This window comes from Arachis ipaensis, chromosome B01 (genome assembly GCF_000816755.2).
Source record: "Arachis ipaensis cultivar K30076 chromosome B01, Araip1.1, whole genome shotgun sequence".
NCBI classification, from domain to species: Eukaryota; Viridiplantae; Streptophyta; class Magnoliopsida; order Fabales; family Fabaceae; genus Arachis; species Arachis ipaensis.
Genome location: NC_029785.2, coordinates 120,300,147 through 120,321,399, shown reverse-complemented (window position 1 = coordinate 120,321,399; position 21,253 = coordinate 120,300,147). Strand labels below are relative to the sequence as shown.

Here is a 21,253-nt window from a genome sequence, read left to right as displayed (position 1 = left end):
TTTTCCGTAAAAGATACATTTTCCAACTCAGAAAAAATTATTGAAATCAAATTTTACATCTTTATTTTCAAAATATCATTTCTATATTTTCAAACCTATTTCAGGCGATTAAATTATTATTTTATTAAAGCGGTTAAGCCAGTTCTTACACAAAACACTTGATCACGCCGAAGTACCCATTTGATTCTTTCTCCTGCTTGATGTGCTCCACAAATACCTTCATGAACTTCACCAAGAGCAATTACTTGTTCAGATTTGCTTAAACATCTCATAAGACTTCTTTCGACACCTTTTTTATACAACTCATCACCTATTACTACAAAACCCATTGCTCTTAATCTTTTTTTTTTATCGACCTGAACATTAGAATTCTCTAAGTACTCAGCAATTGGTTTCCATCCCACTCGTCAATTGCCAAAATTTCTCATTCTTCGATGGGTATAAGGATCTATTGTACCTCTAGCAATTTTTCTAAAGTTCCAGGAGAAACCTTATATCTTGAAGCAACATGAGCTAACTTGTTTGTTACCTCATTTTGAACTCTTGGAATATGAATTAATGATATTTTTTGGAATGACACCAACAACTCCCATGTTGTCAACAAATACTTTTGCATTATCTCACTTGTACACTTAAATTCTTTCGGTAACTGCGTTAAAGTTAATTGGAAGTCTCCTAAAATTTGAACATCTAGTACTCCTTTATTATTCAATATTTCTAACCCCCAATATTAAAGCCTCATATTCGGCTATATTATTCGAACATAGATATTTTACTTCAAACAAAAATTTTGATGAACCCATTTTGGGGATATAATCAAAATACCAACACCAGCATTATCTTTATTCTTTGAACAATCGAAATATAACTTCCAAGGTTCAACTTCAACAATATTTTTCCCCTGGTTATTAAGATTATTTGGTCGACCAACCAAAAAATCTGCAATGACCTGTCCTTTTACTGCCTTAACTGGGACATACTATAAATAGAATTCTGTCAAAGCAAGCATCCGTTTTCCAATTCTACCTCGTAATATCAGATAGGATAATATATATTTCACAAGATCCGTCTGTGCAATTACCCTAATAGTTTCTGCAATCATATAACATTTTAGCTTTGTGCAAGCATAATAAAGGGAAAGGCACAGTTTTTCGATAAGAGATTATCTCTTCTCGATATCAGACAAAACTCTACTCAAATAATAAATGGCTCTCTCATTCCCAGATTTTTCATCCTATGCTAACATACACCTAATAGTGTTTGTTGAAGCTGCAACATACAATTTTAATGGTTCCAAAGGACAAACAGTGACCATGATAGGTGCATTAGATAGATAATCCTTGATGGAGTCAAATGCTGCTTGATGTTCCTTAGTCCATACATATTGTAAACCATCTTTAATTTGACTAAAAGAGAAAAAATTCAAGTTCAACCAGATAGATTCGAAATAAATCGTCGTAAGAAATTGATATTTCCTAAGAAAGATTAAACTTCTTTTTTCGATGTCGGAGGCGATAACTCCAAAATTGCTTTAACCTTATTTTGATCAATGGCAATTCCTTTCTTTTGAACCACAAATCCTAAAATTTTTCTGCAGAGACTCCAAATACACACTTCAAAGGATTCATTTTTAATCCCTTCTGACGTATTGTATCAAAGGCTTTACGTAAATAATCGAGATATTGATCAATTGAACTTGATTTGACCATCACATCATCAATGTAAACTTCCATAAATTTTCCAATGTACATGAAAAATAGCATTCACAGCACGTTGATAGGTCACCCCGCATTTTTCAAACCAAAAGGCATCATAATCCATTCATAAGTGGCAAAAGCACCATGACATCAAAAAACTGTTTTCGACACATCTTCTTCAACAATAAAGATTTGATTATATAACCAGAAAAATCATCCATGAAACTTAAAATTTTAGTACTAGCTACGGAATCATTTAACATATCTGCCACATGCATGAAATACTCATCCTTAGGAGTGGCATTGTTTAAATCTCAAAAATCAATGCACAACGCAATTTTCTATTCTTTTTTATTACAGGAACAATATTTGAAACCCAATCAACATATTGGGTTGTCTGAATAAATTTAGCTTTGATTAAACGTTCAATTTCTTCTTTTATTTTAATATTTATTTCAGGGAAAAAGTGTCTAGGAGCCTGTTTTAATAGTCGAGAAAATAGTTTCAGCAATAATTGATGCTCCACTAAAGATCGATCAAGACTAGATATTTCATCATAGTCCCAAGTAAAACAATCTTTGTATTCGGTCAAAAGTTTAATCAAACTTGTTTGAAATTTCTCACTAATATTTTTACGAATATAAGTAGGTCTCAAATCACCATTAAGTCCTAAATTAATTTTTTTCAATTGAATCTTGAGATTCAAATCCCTTTTTGATATGATCATCATTAACTAAAGATTTTTCAAAACCTAAAGATTTGAGATTATAAATACAATAAAAAAAAAAGATCAGCTAAGTCACATGAGAAAATACAAACTTTATTAAGATCTTCAGCCAAATCAGCTATTGAGTCTTATACAACACACATATCTTAAGATACATTGACACTAGACTAGCCAACAACACTAGACCTAGAAATGAAAGTACATGCTACATAAGATAAAGTACTATCAGAATTGACTTTGGGAATCGAAACTATTCTAGGAATTGAAATATATTTTTCTAAATTGAAATTCCTACTTGATTCGACTTCATCAGAAGAATCATTACTAGAAAAAGAAAAAAATATTGCAGAAGAAAAACTATACACATAATTTTTTAAAGACAATAAATAATTCAACGGATCTTCTTCATTAGTCATCTCGATTATAGAAGTTGTCAAATTATTATTTTCTTTAAAAAGATAATCTTACTCCCAGACAAGGGAAGTGTACTCTGGTATCGGGAACTTGAACTTTATGTTGAGGCCTTCCTTAGTCAAGAAACAACCTTCACAATTGGAAGTAGTTAGATTTCTGTCAACATCCAAACGTTTCAGCTTGTTATTGTAAACTTGGAAGTCAACATGCATCTTCTCTACATAAAGACCATCATCAGTCTCTATCACTTCAGTTTCTCCTCCATTTGTCCAAAGATGTAGTTTTTGGTGCACTATCGAAGGTATCACTCCCATACTATGGATCCAATCTCAACCCAACAAAGCATTATAACTAGCCTTTGAGGGCACTACCATGAAGATAGTTGTTCGAACTATAGAACCAACTTGAACTTGGAGAGTAACCAGTCCTTTTGTCGAAGTTGAAAACACACCGTAATCAATAACAGCAACGCTTGTTAGGACCAAATCACTGATGCATTTCCCAACCTTAACTAACATTCATTTTGGAAGAAGACTAATAGTTGCACCACCATTGACCAAGACTTTATTAACAACAATATTATCCATTTTAGTTTTAATATGCAATGGACGAAGGTGTACTTTTTGAGCATAGTAGGCTTATTAAAACAACCCACCTCTTCATAGTCACAAGTAAAAGCAAAAACATTCTCATCCTTGAGTTCACATTCATAGTCATCAATAAGATTCCCCTCATAGCTCCCCAAGAATTCAGATGGGATGATCGAAATTATACCAACCATTTCATCATCTCCTTCTTTAAAATACTCCTCACCAAGATCAACATCTTTCTCATTTGGCTTAACAGAATCAGCCTCGACAGCTTTACCTTTACCAACCTGCACTGGAGACTTTATTCCTTTTGGATAAGTCTCACCATCTGACGAAAAAATCACCCTCGTATGAATAGAAGGATTTGCCTCCTTATTTGTAGAAGCCGATGGCTTCCCTAATGCAACTCATCAAAAATATCTTCCGCCTCAATTTTCTCTTGTTTTTCCTCGAGGATATGGGTAAGGACCCCGATTAAATCCTCAATAGCCCCTTTGAGCCTGACGTTGTCGATATTCTTGTACTTCGCAATTACAAAACTCATGACAGTTCTTAATCCACTGAGCAACAATTGCTTGAGAGCAATTAAACAAAGGGGAATAGTTCTCTTGAGGATTTCGAGAACTTTGTCCTTCCTGTCGTCGAAAAGGATACCTCTGACAGACTTGCTCCTTTATGAGCCAACTCCTTTTTCATTCTTTCCTTTTTGAATATTGTAGCATCTTCTGCATCAAAAACATCATGGCACCTGGGACATAAAGACATGTCCTTGTCTTTCAGCTTATGGTGCATCAAGAAATCTAGCAAGCCATCTTCTAATTTGGGATATACTTGTGAGACATTTGCCTCAAAGTCACCCAAGATGGTATCAAATTCAAAAGAAGTGAAACCAACCATATTCACTCCGAAAAATTGAGGCTTAGCAAAATTCGCAACCGTATCGAAGGGATCAACATCAACCTTCATATCTTTTCTTCCTTCATCGAATTTTAACCTTCCTTCCATGATCGCTTCTTGAATCAAATCCATGAAACCAATACAATTATTAGTCAAATGGCTAGTTGCTTGATGAAACTTACAAAAAAATTTTCCTTTCAAATCTTTAATTAAGGGTAAAATTTTTTCCTCAAGTAAAACCAACCGTTTGTCTTTAAGCAACACATCAAAAATTGCAACACATCAAAAATTTGTTCCGACTTTAAGATATCAAAACTATACTTCTTACCACCTTTATGCTTTATTTCATTAACTTTATCAATATTTGAAACTTTCTTTAAAGAAGAACACACATAAGGTGGCCCTTTTTTTCAATTCAGCCAAATTGACTTCGAAATATTCATTTTCATAATCTTCACTTGAAATCTCCATATCAGCGTAAGAAACATTTTCTTATCGAGCAAGAGATTTATAATTCTTAGACTTCTTTTCATTTTTAAATGCTTCTTTTTTTTTCCTTTTTAAGCAACTCAACTTGTCAAACTCTCTCAGCCAAATGAGCCAGATCGGGAATATGAACATTCAACAATTTTTTAGGCATATAAAAAACCAAACCAATGGTTTCAATCTTGACTACCTCGCTCTCGGACAATGACATATAGCAACGATTACATGCGTTTGAATCGAATCATGAAATCATCAATCGAATCGTTTATGTCACGCTTGATAGCAACCAAGTCAGTTATGATGACATTCAATTCTCCCCTATAAAATTGGGTATGGAAAGCATTTTCTAATTGTGCCCATGTTAAAATCAAATTAGGCCTTAAGTTCGAAAACCAAGTAACAACATTTTTTGTTAAAAAATAAGGAAAGAACTTTATTTTTAAATTTTCATCATTCGCCAAATTCCCTAATTTGACCATGTATCAAGAAATATGCTCAATAGTTGATTCTCTCACTTCTCCAGCAAACTTAGTAACAATCTTAGAATTCTTTACACCTCTTGGCACTTCAGCTGTTAGGACTTCAACAAGAAAAGTCGACATAAAATAAGGTCGGTTAATAAATTCCACATTAATACCTACACGATTGAGCATATTTTTGACAATTCTAGTCCTTTGATAATGATCTCCACGCTGATTTGTGCGTATCTTGTTCAACACATCATTCTGATTGCGTTGAACTATATGAGGCACAACCTCATTTTCATTGGGATTAACATGTATTTCCCTTGATTGAGACCCAAATTTTTGGGATTCATTCCGAAATTTTGATTATGGGGTTGAACTTTATTATAATCAACAATTTGAGCAATTTGTTCAACTTGTCTAGCCAAACGCTCATACTTAGTTTTATTATTGGCTATTATTATATTTAGAATGGTAGTCATTTGTTGAGTTAATAAATTGACCAAGTCGTGATGGGTTTCATCAATATGTTGTTGAAAAGCAGCCATAGACCCCGAATTATTTGAAGTTGAACCAGCATGATACTCTCGATTCATTTCAGAATGAGAAAAACTAAGATGGTCATTAACTGCATTTGTCACATTCTCAAATTGGACTGGGGGTGCAAAATTGTCTGTAGGTGGAGTGTAACCGGGAGGAAGACCAAAAGGAGACCAACTTACGATTACTGGCGGTTGCACCAGAGCTGGAGAAATTCTAGGACATGGACTACGCCTATTTTCTCTAGCAGTTGCATTATTAACCGCATCATTTTCCCTAGAAATGGGATTTTGAATGACCCCTTCTGCATTTGATATCAAACTTGCAGAAGTTTGGGCTACAACAATAGGAACATTATTATTCGAAGATTCCAAATTACTATTTGAATTTTCTTTAGTCATATTAAGAATCTTTCTACTTCAAAGTTGCATGCACTAAATGAGTCCACTATAACAATTTTTGACACGATTTTATAAAAAAAAATTGTCCCACTGGACATGCCAAATTGTTATGCAAATTTTTAGCAAATCTGGACTGGTTCGATATTTATGGCCTAGGAGCGAAACCTACTTCTCTCCTATGGATACCAGTTTCCAAAATTGCACCAAAAACTCCATTTGAACAAGTAAAAGAAAGAAAAAACTTTGAAAAGTAAATTGAAATTGAATTACTTGAATTTGAAATTACAGAAGAAACAAGTAAATGACTTCAAATTTAAAGAAAGTAATAAAATGCCTCTAACGCAATCGAAGGACTTTAAATTTAAAAGACAATATAAGAATTTAAAGAAAAGAGAAAAAGAATTTGTAAAGGAAAGATAAATTGCAGAAAAGAAAATTACAAAAAATTTAAATAAAAAGTAAAGACATAGAAGGAATCCTATAGAAAATGAACTCGAAGCAGACTCAGAAAGTCATTGGGATGTGAGTGTATGAGAGTACTTTCTGAAGACGAATTCCAACCGCTTGATGCTACCGAACCTTCTTAATTTATAGAAGGGATAAGTATTGTTTTGGTCCCTCACGTTGAGGGGTCGGAATCGAATCCGTCCCTGATGTATATTTTGATTTAAAATCATCCTTAAAATCGTATTTAAATTTAAAATCGTCCTTTCTAATAAAATTTTTTAATTTATTCCTAAACTACCCCTATAATAAAAAATTATAAAATTTAAAAAAAAATAAAAGAAAACACGGTGAGACGAGCCGCCATCGCAAGTCAACAACGAAGAGAGAGAGCCGCGAGGAGGAGGATCGCGCCACCCAGTCGTCGTCGTCCTCGCTGCGCCGCCGTCGAGCCCACTGAGCAGAAGCCCATCACTGCCGTTCGCGCCTCTATCGCCGTCCGAGAAGCTTCCATGGCCGTTGCCGTCGAGCCCACTGAGCAGAAGCCCATCACCGCCGTTCTGCTTTCTTGCTTTCTGTTTTTTTTTTGCTTTCTGTTTTTCGTGTTCTTGGTGGTGGTGGTGTTGTTGGTGTTGGTGTTGGTGGTGGCTTTGCTTTCTGTTTCTGTTTCTGCTTTTTGTTTGGTGTGGTTTGGTGTTGTTTGGTGTTATTGCTGTTGTTTGGTGTTCTTGGTGGTGGTGGTGGTGATTGTGGTGGTGCTGGCTGTGGTGCTGGTTGTGGTGGTAGTGGTGGTGTTGGTGTTGGTGTTGGTGTTGGTGTTGCTGGTTGTGGTTGTGGTTGTGGTTGTGGTTGTGGTTGTGGTGTTGGCGGTGGTGGTGGTGGAGGATGTAATTGTGCTGGTAGTGATGAGGGTATATTTGTCCAAAAAAAATTAAAAGGACGATTTTAATACAAAAAAAAACGTTAAGTATGATTTTAAATCAAAATATACATCGGGGACGGGTTCGATTCCGACCCTTAACGTGAGGACCAAAACAATACTTATCCCTTTATAGAACAAGATGACCAATCCTATATTGCCAAGTGTCACCCATCGAGAAGTTCAAAAATAACTGTTTCTGCCAAATGCAAATCCAAGTAACTGTCCTTTGCACAACTCACTATCGATCTTGATATTCAACTTGTTGACCTCTTTTCTCGACAAACCTAGACAAATTCAAAATCTTCTATGTCAGTTCCCATTCTTCGAAGCAACGTCCCTGTTGATTCAATCGGTCAAAATTCTTCGACCAACATTAACAAAATATTATATGTGAAAAAATATATTAATAGATCTTTTAGAAGTTATAAAAAATGAAGTAGTATTATTTTTTTAGTTCTTAGTGACAAAATAAAAAATAACAAAGAAATAAATATAATTGTTCTATTTTGTCTTTATTTCTCTTTATTATCTTTTATGTTCTACTTTGTTGTTACTCTTTTGTTCAAGAACAGAAAAAATTGTACAAAACACTATATGCTTTGTTGATATGTATTCTAAGAATACTACATAGAAATATATTATAATAGAAAAAGTATTTTGTGCAAAATAAGAGATTATTAAAATTTTCAATAATATTAAACATGTTAAAAATTATTTTCTCTATTTAAAGATACTTGTTAACACACGCATATATATTGTTGACAAACTGTTCGGTGGCCATTTGAATCATATGGCAAGGTTCGTTAATTCCGGTCTTCAAACAGAAACATGGAAGATCCCGCTGTTCTTTCAACCCTTTTGACTCTACGTGTATGGGAAACCTGGCCAACATAGATTAAAATAACATATAGTGTTAATGTGAAAATATATGTAAATGCATGTGACAAACCTATATAGACGATGATCTTGTAACTTCATTAGTATACTATATATATCAACATAATACAATAAAGCAAATTTGATCCATGTGATGATTACCGTGTTGGTCGCATAACATGTCCAAGTTCAAAAATCTATGAAATAGAAAGCATTATATTGAAAGGGAAACGAGAGAGTCCAGAGAGTGTTTTCACTTTTTCCCATCCCTAGAATTATCTACGATTAATTTAACCCCCAATTGAGCACCTTTCTCTGGACAGAGACACCTAAAAGAGGGAGGCACGCCTCACCTAAAATTATACATTATGTTAATCCTTAAAATGAATACTTAACACAAACAATTCAATTCAGTTAGTTATTAATTATATATACATGTAAACATAGAAAAAAGGGCATAGGAAATGGAGTGTGGGAGTTACCGGACACCCAAGATCGACGAAATATTGCATGGATGACGCCCGACAACCGCTGAACATGTCGTATCTTCCGTTTCACGCGATCACACCTTTTTTTTCTTATATGTTCCATTTTTATTTAAAAAAAATTGAAAATTCACATATAGTTTGACCATTGAAAATCTTTAGATGATATTTTATCAAACATGTCAAACTTTTTAACTGCATGTGAATGTGAGTGTTTACCTTAAGAAAATACTAGTAGTTAATATTTTTAGAGTAAAAGAAAATAATTAATATTTTTATATTAAAAAATAAAAATAATTATAAAAAATAACAGAAGATAAAATATTTTATTTTTATACTATAAAAAAAATCTTGGTATTTCTCATCTTCTCTTCAAAGTTCAAACCAACATCATCATCAAGATTCAAGAAGTCAACAAAAGAACATGAACGTCAACGATCTCCCTCTCTTCATTTCATGCACCTTTCAACTTTGTTGTCGCTATTAACAAATTAGTAATCCCAAGTTACGAGCACCAAAGGCATAATATAATGTTAAATCATCAAGGGCTAGATATCTAACAAGCTTTGACCCAGCTAAGAATATTGGACACCGTACCATAATAAATAAATAAACAAGATTTCATCACACTCCACTTATTATTTTGTTCAAAACGACATACATGCCTGATACACCCTTAATTGTTATTCATTCTGTATGGTCACAATAATGTTGTCGCTAAGGTTCACTACCATTCTCCTCATTACATTCATTTTGCTACCTCTCACATTTTCAACTGCACACCAAGGTTCATCAGTCATCACTGCCTAATTTTATTATTCTCTTGCTTTGTGTTTATTTATTCTTGATCATCACTATATATGTTGCAATTGTTGTAGTTTCGTCATCAGTAAAGAAGACATTGGTGGTTGCCGCTGGAAGCATGCTTGAAAATGCAAGAAGCCCACCGAACGTAGAGGTAAGTTGCAATGTAATTAATAAGCCCCTGATTAATCTAGAAACACACAAATCAAACTATTAAGAATTTTGTGCGTAATAAAAATAAATAAATAAATATATAATTCGCGTAATTTTCTACAGCAGATTGGTGTGGCAGCAGTTGGTGAGAGTGATAAAAGTACGAGGCTTATTATCCTCGGAAGGAAGATGATGATGTCTAGAAATTTATCAAGTTCAAGCATCAAGCCCAAAAAGCGTTGCGTACTTGCAAAGTGTAATAACCAGCAGCAAGAAGTAGTAGGAAAAGCAAATAATTCATTGAATACAAAGGAAAATGATGGGTTCATACCTTTGAACGCTGACTATTTTGTTCCAAGGCCTCACCCTCCTAAGAATAATTGATTCACTGAGGAATGAACCAGTTTTGAAGCCATCATCACACTTAGTATGTACTAGGAAGCAATGCTAACTGTATTGAGGAACATATATTATAAAGGATGTGCATTTTTTGCTTACACATTCTCTCATGTATATCTATCTAAGCTTGGTTAGGTGGTTTAGTCATTTTTGTCAGTTTCCTAGTTGTTGATTGGGATGCATACAGAATATATGTAAAAGAAAGATTTCAATATTAGTGAGGGATGTATATCACTGATTTTGATTTATCATCACACTACTGTTCAACATGAAAGTTGTGCGCTTCTTGTGATACATTAATATTCAATTAAATTCTTTATTTTCTTTTTAGGTAATAAGTTGATGATATATCCTTCAAAGTGAATAAGAGTGATATAGTAGCTAGTAAGAAAGGTTATGGTCCAAGAGGTGGTTCAATAGAGCTATAAAATGGAAGGCTCATCACCTGCAATATCCATATCATGTAACATAGGCAACTTGCTTTTAAATGTTTTAGTCTTACGCCAAGTGGTTTAACCATATTTAGGAAAGTCATCTTTTACATTTTTTTCCGAAAAATTAAAATCTCATAAAGTCTTCATTGAGTATTAAAAAATATTTTCATATAAAAGATTAAACATTTAAAATTTTATTTTCTTGTATTGTTTTCTAAATGGTTGGTAGCTAAGGCAAAATCCTAGAAATAACTATTGATTTCATAAAGTTAATTATCAATGATTGCTCTTCCTATAGGAAAAGGTAAATCATACTAATATTGTATGCATAATTTTAGTTAATATTATATAAAATAGTATTTAATTATAAGAAAATATTCACTATGTTGACCAAAAACCAATACTTAGTAATTAAATTAATGGGGCCTATTTTAGATGGACTTATTCTTGAATGATTTTTTTCTGTAATAAATAAAAAACATTATTTATTAATGAAATCGCCCTAAATAAACAAAAAACATTATTTCCCTTCTGTCAAGTTTCATTAGTTAAACCCGGCAGGTGAATGGGTGATCTACCAATTGGTAGTGATGGGAAGCTTAAACTTTAGACTAAGAAAACAAGTACAAACTCAGCGTAGGTCCCAAAAATTGCAAGGTGCTATCTCATCTCCTTCAGTGTGTGTGTTTTGGTTTTAGTATAAATTTCTTGAGGGCATAGTCAGTAGGTACTAGGTAGCAACAATGAATTCAGTATTTATGTATTCTTTTTTGCCCTTGAAGTAAGTACTCATGTGATGGTATCTATTGAACTAAACTTTAGCCAATACATATTGGATTCAATATTTGGATATAATCCCTAAAATAGTTCTCTAATGGAGAACAATCTATTGAATAATACTGCACTAACGTTGCTTCCTAAGCCATGTACTTACACTTGGCTAACTCCATATAAAATATCAGTTTGCTGAATATAAGTATTCCTTTTCACCGGTGTCGGGAACTTCTGGCGACTTGTCTCCGCCATTTGTGAACTGGAACCTGCAAAGCATCAAAGCAGGTAGTTCATGTATCCACTCAAAGTAAATAGGCATCACAAATTGTCAACTTTGCCATTGATGCATTAAATGGACTAAAGCCATAAGGCAAGATCCTTACAGCTGGAAAGCCACCATAGTCCCCAGGCTCTTTGATGTCCTTGGTTACACAGCTTGTTGCAGCAAGCCGAACCTACAAAAGCTGTATGCTCAGATATATTTTTCAAACTCGAACAACTTAATTCCTAGAAAATAAAAACAGTCCAAAAGTAACCAAATTTAGAATTGTGTTCCTTGCTCAATATTTAGCCAGCAGACAAGCAATCCGAGGTTGTATTTGACACCATTAGGCTGCAAGTGGTTCCTCATGCGAACTGCTAAGTTAAGCGCACGGGTATATTTGAAGTGATTTAAAACCTTAGATAACTACTTTCTCAGCAAAGATCTAAGCATAAATAAGCTTATTGCAGACAACAATACATGGTAGGGTGCAATTGTGTGTTTGATCCATGCAGCCAACTCCTCCCATTGGGATAAAGCTTTGTTGTTGTTTGTTGTTGTATCACTTTCCTAAACCATAGGGACACTTATTCATTCACTAATCACATGAACAAATAGAAGCATACCTTAGATACAATAGATACATGATCTCGCACTGCTACCCTTCCTCCCATGGTTACATAATCTCCTATGCTGAACACCCCGATCAAATACACAATGTTGTAAACTTGAGACGCCCAAAAGATTGAGCAGGAATTTAGTGCTTACATGAATTCAGCACAGTACATCAATGATCAATCGAAAATTCATATGTAACAGCACAACAAACAGGGGGATAACTTACGTTGCTGAACCTGCAATCCCAACTTGCCCACAAAGCATACAATTCCTCCCAATAACTACATTATGGCCAATCTGTAGAACAATCAGAATGAAAGGAAAAAATAGCCCCCTTCTTTTTTCGCAATTAAGCAAAGGCTAAATGCTAACCTGAACTAAATTATCTATCTTTGAATTGTCCCCAATAACTGTATCTCTCCAGCTGCGTACGCAAAATGCAAGGTAAATTAGTAATAAACCTGGAATCCATGCAAAGTGATAATCATACTATAACATATTTTGGCACATGATTAAGCTAAAAAGAAAATGATAAAGCCTAGTAAATGAGCAAAGTACTGACCTGCCCCGGTCAATACATGTATTAGCACCAATTTCCACTTGGTTCCCTATTACCACATTCAACTTCTGACAGATTTTAAGAAAGAAATATACATTGTGTTTAGAAAAATATAAGCAAGATGAAAAGTAGATCATATTGGACAAATAGCAACTGGCAACATATATAGTTTAAAATGAAATTAAAACAATACTTTTTACCAACCTGAGGCTTCTTTATCATATTACCATCACCATCCACATAAAATCCAAACCCTGCATGTTAAACAGATCAAGATTATCAAACAAGAAATGATTCATCAAAAGGCATGTTTAAGTGCCAAATTGGTTTATCATGTATCAGCTATTCAATACTATGCAAAAAAGCATCCTCTGGTACAAATAGTTGGATGCATCTGAAGTACACATTATAAATGTTCCAAGGCTCAAGCATACTAAACGACATAATAAACAAGTAAGCTTAGAAATCCAGCCCATACCATCTTGACCAATGCAGACTCCACTGTGAATTACACATATATCACCTATACAGCAATTACTAAGGGCCACATTAAACCTGAAAAAACATGGAAGAACCAAGACCATATTAGTGCAAACTCAGATCATTTAGCATTAGTAGACATAAATTTGATAAAAAGAGAAAACCATATTCGTGATTGTTTATACATAAGCATGCACTTGAGCCTCTGCATACAATAAGCAAGACCAGAGCATTGATCAAATTTGTGTTGTTTACACTGAAATCTACATCTGCTTAATCCAAATTCCCATTGTATAATATCGGAACTTTAAAATTGATAGAGTGGAAAGAAAAGAATGCAATTGTACCCAATTATAGTTGAATGAGCAATAGAAACAGAAGGACCAACAACTGTTCCAGAGCCTATATGCACATTTGCACCGATGACAGATTCAGAATGGACTACAGCGCCAACCTCAACAACTGCTGTGGAGTCTATAGAAGCTGACTCGTGGAATATGCCACCCCCGTTTTGCCATTTTTGGAATCCACAACCACTATCTGATCTTGAAAAAGATACAACAAACTCAAAAGAGTATCAATTAAAAAAACAACTAAGCCTAAAAATGTAAGGGTAGAAAATTCACCTGAAGCGGGAACTAGCGAGAAACGACGAGCAAAGGCAGAACGAGAAGCAAAGACAAGTACCCTCCTTGTAGCCATGGCCAAGTCTTCAGTGATTCAAAAGCAAGGTTGCGATAACCAAACCGGTCCATGAACCAGTCAAATTACTGGTTCATAGTCCAACTGTGGTCGACCGTAATCAATCCTGTTTAATTAAATATAAAATAAAATTATTAAAAAAACCGTTCACAAATTCAAGTTCAAACATCAAAATCATAACTAATTGACTAACAAGTAAGTGACAGAGTACAACAACCAACAATGGAAAAATAAAAACATCACAAAAATGTCAAAATCGGATTATTAATGTTATTTTATCAACAATCAACAATGAACAACAACCAACAATGAACAACATCACAGAATCATATTACTATTAGTAATTTAATTTTATCAACAACGAACACTAAACATCACAAAATCTGATTACTAATTTTATTTTATCAACAATCAGTTGAACAATAACACAAAATCAGATTACTAATTTATTTGAGTTTAGTTTAACCTATAATTTTAAAATAAAATAAATCAAATCATAAAAAAAAAAAAAAAAACCAAAACAGAGAAAAAGAACAGAGAATGACCCACGGCGACGATTCAGGGAGTCAGGGACGGTCAGAGGCGAGGAGCTTACCGTGGACGACGCCGAAGAAGCAGTTTACGAACTCACCACCTCCAGGCTTAGGAAGACCGGTGAGGCTTCCCTTTAAGTGAAAGTGATTTTCACCAGCTGAGAGGAGACCTCCCCTGTGAGAGAGTGACTGTATTGGGCCAAAATTTGTTTTCGGTATTGAATTGGGCCTCAATATCCCCATTAAGCCCGGTATAACTCAAGACAAAAAAGCCCAATACAACACCTCCGCCCAAAAAAACATCATCCGTCTTGTTCCCAGTTGCGATGAATTCTCATCCACATCTCAAATTCACAAAACCCTCGAGAAACTCCTTCTCTCATCATCGGAATCGGAGAGTTCCAACGGAAAATAATGTCAGGCGGAAGCAGCAACGGCGACGGAGAATCAGAGTCCTCCCCAAACAAACGCCTCAAAACCGAAGAAGCATCGAAGAAGGTCGACGGTGGCGGAGACGATGATAACCAGGGTGTATGGTGCGGGATCTGCTACGCGGAGCGCGGCGCACCTGTCGCCGGAGAAATCGACTGCTGCAGCCATTACTTCTGCTTCGCATGCATCATGGAGTGGTCCAAGCACGAATCCCGATGCCCGATCTGCCGCCGGAGATTCTCCAACGTTCGCAGGCTCCCCAAGCATGGCATCTTCTCTTCTTCTCGGGACATTAAGGTCCCTCTCCGTGATCAGGTCCTTATTCCTTTCTCTCAATCTTTTTTTAGTGTCTAAATTGATTGTTTACTCTTATGGAAATTTAAGATTAAGGCTTTATTGTAGATAAATTACAAAAATAAAGATTAGTTTCTTCAATGATTTTACATGCTCCTAGTTTTGAGCACAATGCAGCAGGAAAGCCAGGTATTTGTGGTGAGTCGATAAGACTGGTACGTTACCATATTGATTTTAATGGTAACTTAGTAGCATATAATAAGGTGTTTGCTACGTTGAAGATGACAAATTTTATCTTCACATGATGAAAATGAGATCTATGTTAAAGATAGATGATACATAGAAGAGTGTATCATGGTTCATGGATCTAATAGCAAATGATACATCAATTATTTTTCTCCTCTTGTCCCAAATTATCCTCCGAATAATAAACTTATGAACCATGTTAAACTCTCAAAAGCCTTTCCCTCTCCTCCACAACCAAACGCGGAAACGGAATTTAACCTAAATCTGAAAGGTGATTACAATGTGTATTGCATAATTTATATAGTATGGGAAATATAACTAACTGTCTTATGTTAATTTAATAATGATGATGTGTTACATGTTGTAGGTTTATCATCCTTATGGGAATATGAGCACCGGTCCTACTCACTCTCATACTGAGGCCAAATGCGTTGTCTGTCATGGTGTGGCAGATGAACATCTTCTGCTAATTTGTGATCTTTGCGATGCTTCTTCTCATACCTACTGTGTTGGCCTTGGCTACACTGTCCCTGAAGGCGATTGGTTTTGTTATGACTGTGCTATTGCCAGGGAGACCAATGAGCGGGAAGACTTAGAGCTACGAAGTGTCGAGCAAAGTGGGGCGATAAGTGCAATACCATGTCCTTTACAACAAAGCCGGTCCCCTCCTCCTCCTAGTATTCAATCAGCTGATAGGTTAAGTAGATACAGGGGAAAGAGACCTCTGTCAAATGCCCAGCAGGTGCAACGTAACATACAAGCGCTCCGTGATAATTGGAATGCACTGAGAAGTGGTTCCATGAAGTTCGGTTCTGGTTCCATTCAAACCAGTGGCATAGGTGGTTGTCATAATCGAGATTCTGGTTCTGCTTCATGTGGCAGACCCAACAAACAGCATTCTAATTCTATGGGTTTGGGAAGCCTAGGTTCCAGTTCTGGTTCTGTTTCACGCAGCAGATCAGATGAACAACATTCTAATTCTATGGTTTTGGCAAACAGGTGTTCTGGTTCCGTTTTGCATGGCAGATCAGACGAACAGCATTCTAATTCTATGGCTTTGGTAAACCGAGGATCTGGTCCCATTTTGCGTGGCGGACCACACGAACAGCATTCTGATTGTGTGGCTTCGCCAAGAATTCAGCACTCGAGTGTCCAAGATGGTTCATCTAGAGGCATAATGAATGAGAGGGGGGTGAAAGATGTTGAGAAGGCTTGGAAAATGTTGGAGAAGGCAAAGAAGATGCAAGGGACTCGTCAAAGAACCAACAGAAAGTAGAGCATTCTACAGGGAGTGAGATTGGATCATCCCTCTTGCAGAATCAGAAAACTTATCAACTGCACATTGTAATTCACAATAATTGAAGAATTGATAGTTTAGAAGTTTCTGCTGGGAACAGGCCTTATTTTTTGGCAGCATCCCGAGGCAAGTTATGTAGAAGCAAACTGCTAAAGGAAGTGCAAAATGCAAATAGTGGTAAATGATGAAATTATGGGAAAATAATTAGATAGACATTGCTGCAACATCTCGACCATGTGTACTGATCGTGTATTAGAATGGGTTTAGAATAGTCATAAAAAAATAAGGATAAATCTTACGACTTTTTGCTTGTTTTATGATCCAACGAGTCTGTAGAGACTAGAGATTCCGAAGTTGGTAAATTAAAAATTTAAAATCCAAATTAACCATTTTGGGTTGTAGGATAGATAGTTTATTGACTTTATTCGTCTGTTTAAACAAGTGTTAAGAGTTTAAATTTTATCTTGTATTACAATAATTCATTAGCTAGCAAAAAATCATTAAATAGAGTTTAGATTCGTGATAAATTAGTTTTTAATTCGATAAAATAGGAGATATTATAAGAAATCAAAATTTAAAATCAAAATTATTAATGCAAATATTTTAATTGTCTTCATGTGAACTAAATCTATCACAGAATGTATAAGTTTAAGGATTTTAAAGAAAGTGAGTAAAAAGTGTACTCTATTTAAAAGTTAGAGAAAAATTTTCAAATGTTTTAAAATATTGGTATTCTAATAATTTTAACTTTTTATTTTAATTAATATATATTATCAATGTTCTGAAAACCGGTGACTAGAACGGTTTGATGACCGGTCCGGTTTTCTGAACCTTGAATATTATATATATTTTTTATAATTAAGATATTAAAAATACTAGAACATCGATATTCTAATAACATTTGAAATTCTACATAACTGTTGTTTGACATAAACTCCTGTCTCCATCAGAAGTAGCTTGCAAATTTGCTCGCTTCACTGTGTGGTCTGTTCAACGTGCAAGAAACGGGCCCAACGGAAAGTTAAGCGGAATAAGACCCATCAACGCAAAAGGAAAACAAAAAGAACCGATTTGTTGGGCTCTAGCTTTGTTCAATTCTGGAATATCGATTGTTTAGGCCTTTTGGGCTCTTCTATCCTACTTAATAGTTAATTCCCATATCTTTTGCCACATTTGGGAGGAAAACATATGCCGAAGCAGATGCATTGAATATGGAGTGATGGATATTCTCCAAGCAAAAAATAAATATAACTTTAACTTCTCAATTCTCTTTTTTTTTTCACTGGAACTTCTCAATTCTCGTTGCTTGTATGTGATACTGTCATGCATTTCTACCGGGCTTTTTGCTAGTTCTTAGTGCTAAATTTCCTATGATGTCGTCTAATTTTGTACTATAAAGAATGAGAAGTAATAAGCTGCCATTTTTTTATTATGATTTAAAAATAATATTTAAAAAATGAAAGCCTACAGTGAAAGCAAGTTGTAACTTCTTTTTGTTTGTAGATAAGATGGTGCACTTGAAATATGCCTAGTCATATAATAGTTGCTGTTTCTGGAGTCAACGTTATATACCTGTTACAAATTACAATATAACTTAAACATGAAAGCCTATATTTTTGTTTTATTTTATTTCGAATAATATAAGCGTATAGCCCAATGATAATTTTAACGCGTATGTCCACATCACCACAATGATTTTTTCTATATGCTTTGATTTTTTCTTGAACGTGCATGCTTGGATTCAACAAACACAGCAACGAAGATTGGCAAATAGGATCGTTGATGGTAGCATGAAGTGAAAAAAAAGTTACACCAAAAAAAATGAAGTAAACAAAAGAGAGAGGAATAATAATAATAATAATAATAATAATAATGGTTTTGACTTTTGAAGTCACCTCAGGATTTTAATCTAATATATTAGATTATCTAATAATTTTTAATTAACAATTTTAGATAAAAAGATATGAATTTTCACAAAATAATAATCAGTATACCCAACTCTAAACAACGAGGAGTACATGAGTGGGGAAGGAAGCGAGGGCCACGAGGGTGGTGGTGGCACTTAGAGGGAATAGAATATGCTAATAAGATAATAATATTGCCCAATATAATGTAGTAATTACATAAGTCAAGTTTACCGAAAATAACATATTTGAGTAATTACATTCTTTACAAGTACAAGAAATAATTCGTGCTACTATTAGCCGTTGTTGGTGATTTATAATCCGTGGCAATGGCACGGTGGATGGAGACACTTGTCCTACCATAGGTGGGTCCAGTGGTGCGCACCTGTGTGTGTTAGTAAACGACAAAGAGAGGAAGAGAGAAGGGTGAGGGAGAAGAGGCACGTGAGTGAGCCACGTCATGTGAGAGAAGGGGGGAACAGTGGTGTGGGTTGGATCGCTTTCAGATTTGAATGACCCATAAACGACAGGTCAGTTGAGAAAGGAGAGCACATGCCCCCACTAACTTACTCCTTCTCCTCCCTCTCTTCTTTTCTTTTTTCCTTTTGTTTTTGCTTTTTTGATCGTTGCATCTTGGTGGGTCCCTTACCCACCCCCACGTGACACCGTCACGAGAAAGAAAGCGACACACAGTGAAGAGAGAGAAACAGAAGCCACCGCCATCAAATCCCATCCACCTTCTTCATCTCCACGTGCTTTCACGTACGCTTGTATTCACTTAATTTTCCTTTCCCATAATATCCCTCCTAATCTAATTGCCCATAACACATTCCTTGCCTATTTTCCAACCCTAAACTATAAACTATTAAACTATACCGCTATTAATATATTCCTCACATTAATTAATTATCACTCCAACCCCTTCTTTCATATCAAAATCAGCCGAGGTGCCCACACCTCAAAGCAGCAACTTTAATCCCAATTCTTTTCTTCTTTTTCTTATTTAATTATTATAATTCGTTATGGTCTTGGTTTAATTATTGCCTCTTCGAGTGATCCACTTATTTTTTTTCCCTTGGGACAGGGGGTGATCCACTTGTTTTTATTGGCCCTTTTGTATTTCTTTCATTGGATTAGTCATTTGGCTGTTCGGCTCTTATCAATGATCAATTGAAAGTTTGAAACATATGTTCTTGCACCGCAAGGCTTGGTTGAGTGGCAATTATATTTGCCTTGCTCTAAGGTGCACCGGGTTCAAATCCCAGCTGAGGCTGGTTGTGGTTTAAAGAACCCATAGTATCCATGGTAGTGTGTGTGAGTGTGTTGTGTGGGTGTGTGAAATTAGAAAGAATGAAGAAGGTCATAATAGGTAATTGAGGCGGAAAAAGGAGATGAGGTAAGGTAACGAGTGCAACAGCAGTTAACGAGGGACGACGGCGTGAAGGGAACAGAATGACAAATAGAAAAGAGGGGGCGCCGAATGCCGCAAGTCGCAACAGAAAACAAAAGAAGGAAGAGAGAGAAGAAAGAGAAGGTCCCCACCGCACGCGAACTGAAACGGCAGTGGATGATTGCACGTGAGTACCTACTTGGTCACGTGCCCTACAGACAATGCTCCCGTATTTATGACAACAAACCCTAACTAAAATAAATATTAAAACTACACTAATAAAAACTAGCAGAAATTAATTTGTAAATAGATTAGAAAATGGTGAATTGGTAAAAAATAGATAAATAGTGTGTTGTGTATAAATGTAGAGCTGGCATTTGTCAGAGAACACAAAATGCAAATAACATTTTGACAGGGACGAAAAACAAGGAAGAGGAGTACGCTGCAAAACGCAGCCTGCGTTTGGCAGGCCCAGACAATCAAAGAACGAAATGTGGCTCTATGTCCCCCGCATGAAAACAGCTTCACTTTTGACCAGCTTTGGAGAAGGCAAAACGCAGGTTGCGTTTGTCAGCCTACCAAAGCAAATCGGAAGTTACGTTTGGCAGCCACCTTAGCTGCATGTGTGACACGCATCATAGAAGATGATAAATTTGTTTATATAAACGAAAACCAAACGCAGATAGGAGTAAGGGAGTGAAACGAGAGTAAAAGGAAAAAGCTGAAGAGGTGAAAGTGAAAAAGTGAAAGTGAAGAAGTGTGGAAGAAGTAGGAGAGAAGAAGAAGAACGGTAAAAGATTAAATAATGGTTCGTAATTTTACCAAACCGAAAGAACACATTATTGAATATCTTGATCATCCTCAATGGATAAATATTTTTTTTTATTTTGATAATGTTATTGTTAATTTTAATATTATTATTATTGTTATTATTATTATTGTGATTATTGTAACTGTTGTTGCTATTATTATTAATGTTGTTATTGTTATTGTTATTATTATTATTATTAATATAATTATTTTTTAGTA

At 35.2% G+C, this 21,253-nt stretch overlaps 3 protein-coding genes across 16 annotated transcripts; 2 read left to right on the top strand and 1 right to left on the bottom strand.

Annotated features, from left to right (window-relative positions):
- Positions 9,399-10,550, top strand: LOC110272255. 2 transcript variants are annotated; one of them, XM_021124280.1, is made up of 3 exons: positions 9,399-9,730; positions 9,822-9,901; positions 10,024-10,550. In XM_021124280.1, exons 1-3 carry the CDS (start codon positions 9,640-9,642, stop codon positions 10,282-10,284), a joined length of 432 nt encoding a protein of 143 aa, XP_020979939.1. In that variant the 5' UTR covers positions 9,399-9,639; the 3' UTR covers positions 10,285-10,550. The 2 variants fall into 2 exon arrangements, with proteins under 2 accessions (XP_020979939.1, XP_020979960.1); XM_021124301.1 differs by having other exon boundaries at positions 9,406-9,730; positions 10,027-10,550.
- Positions 11,358-14,872, bottom strand: LOC107634731 (probable UDP-3-O-acylglucosamine N-acyltransferase 2, mitochondrial). Of its 13 annotated transcripts, none has more exons than XM_021124311.1 (12): positions 14,724-14,872; positions 14,053-14,234; positions 13,774-13,966; positions 13,612-13,695; positions 13,425-13,501; positions 13,151-13,200; positions 12,950-13,014; positions 12,760-12,811; positions 12,614-12,684; positions 12,396-12,462; positions 11,891-11,962; positions 11,358-11,773 (listed from the first exon to the last, which is right to left on the bottom strand). In XM_021124311.1, exons 2-12 carry the CDS (start codon positions 14,126-14,128, stop codon positions 11,720-11,722), a joined length of 861 nt encoding a protein of 286 aa, XP_020979970.1. In that variant the 5' UTR covers positions 14,129-14,234; positions 14,724-14,872; the 3' UTR covers positions 11,358-11,719. The 13 variants fall into 13 exon arrangements, 10 of the variants coding, with proteins under 10 accessions (XP_020979970.1, XP_020979956.1, XP_020979967.1 ...); XM_021124297.1 differs by having other exon boundaries at positions 12,396-12,532; positions 12,614-12,668; XM_021124308.1 differs by having other exon boundaries at positions 12,396-12,496; positions 12,614-12,668.
- Positions 14,964-17,228, top strand: LOC107634764. The gene is made up of 2 exons (XM_016338190.2): positions 14,964-15,408; positions 16,001-17,228. The coding sequence occupies exons 1-2, from the start codon at positions 15,076-15,078 to the stop codon at positions 16,907-16,909; spliced, it is 1,242 nt and encodes a 413-aa protein (XP_016193676.1). The 5' UTR covers positions 14,964-15,075; the 3' UTR covers positions 16,910-17,228.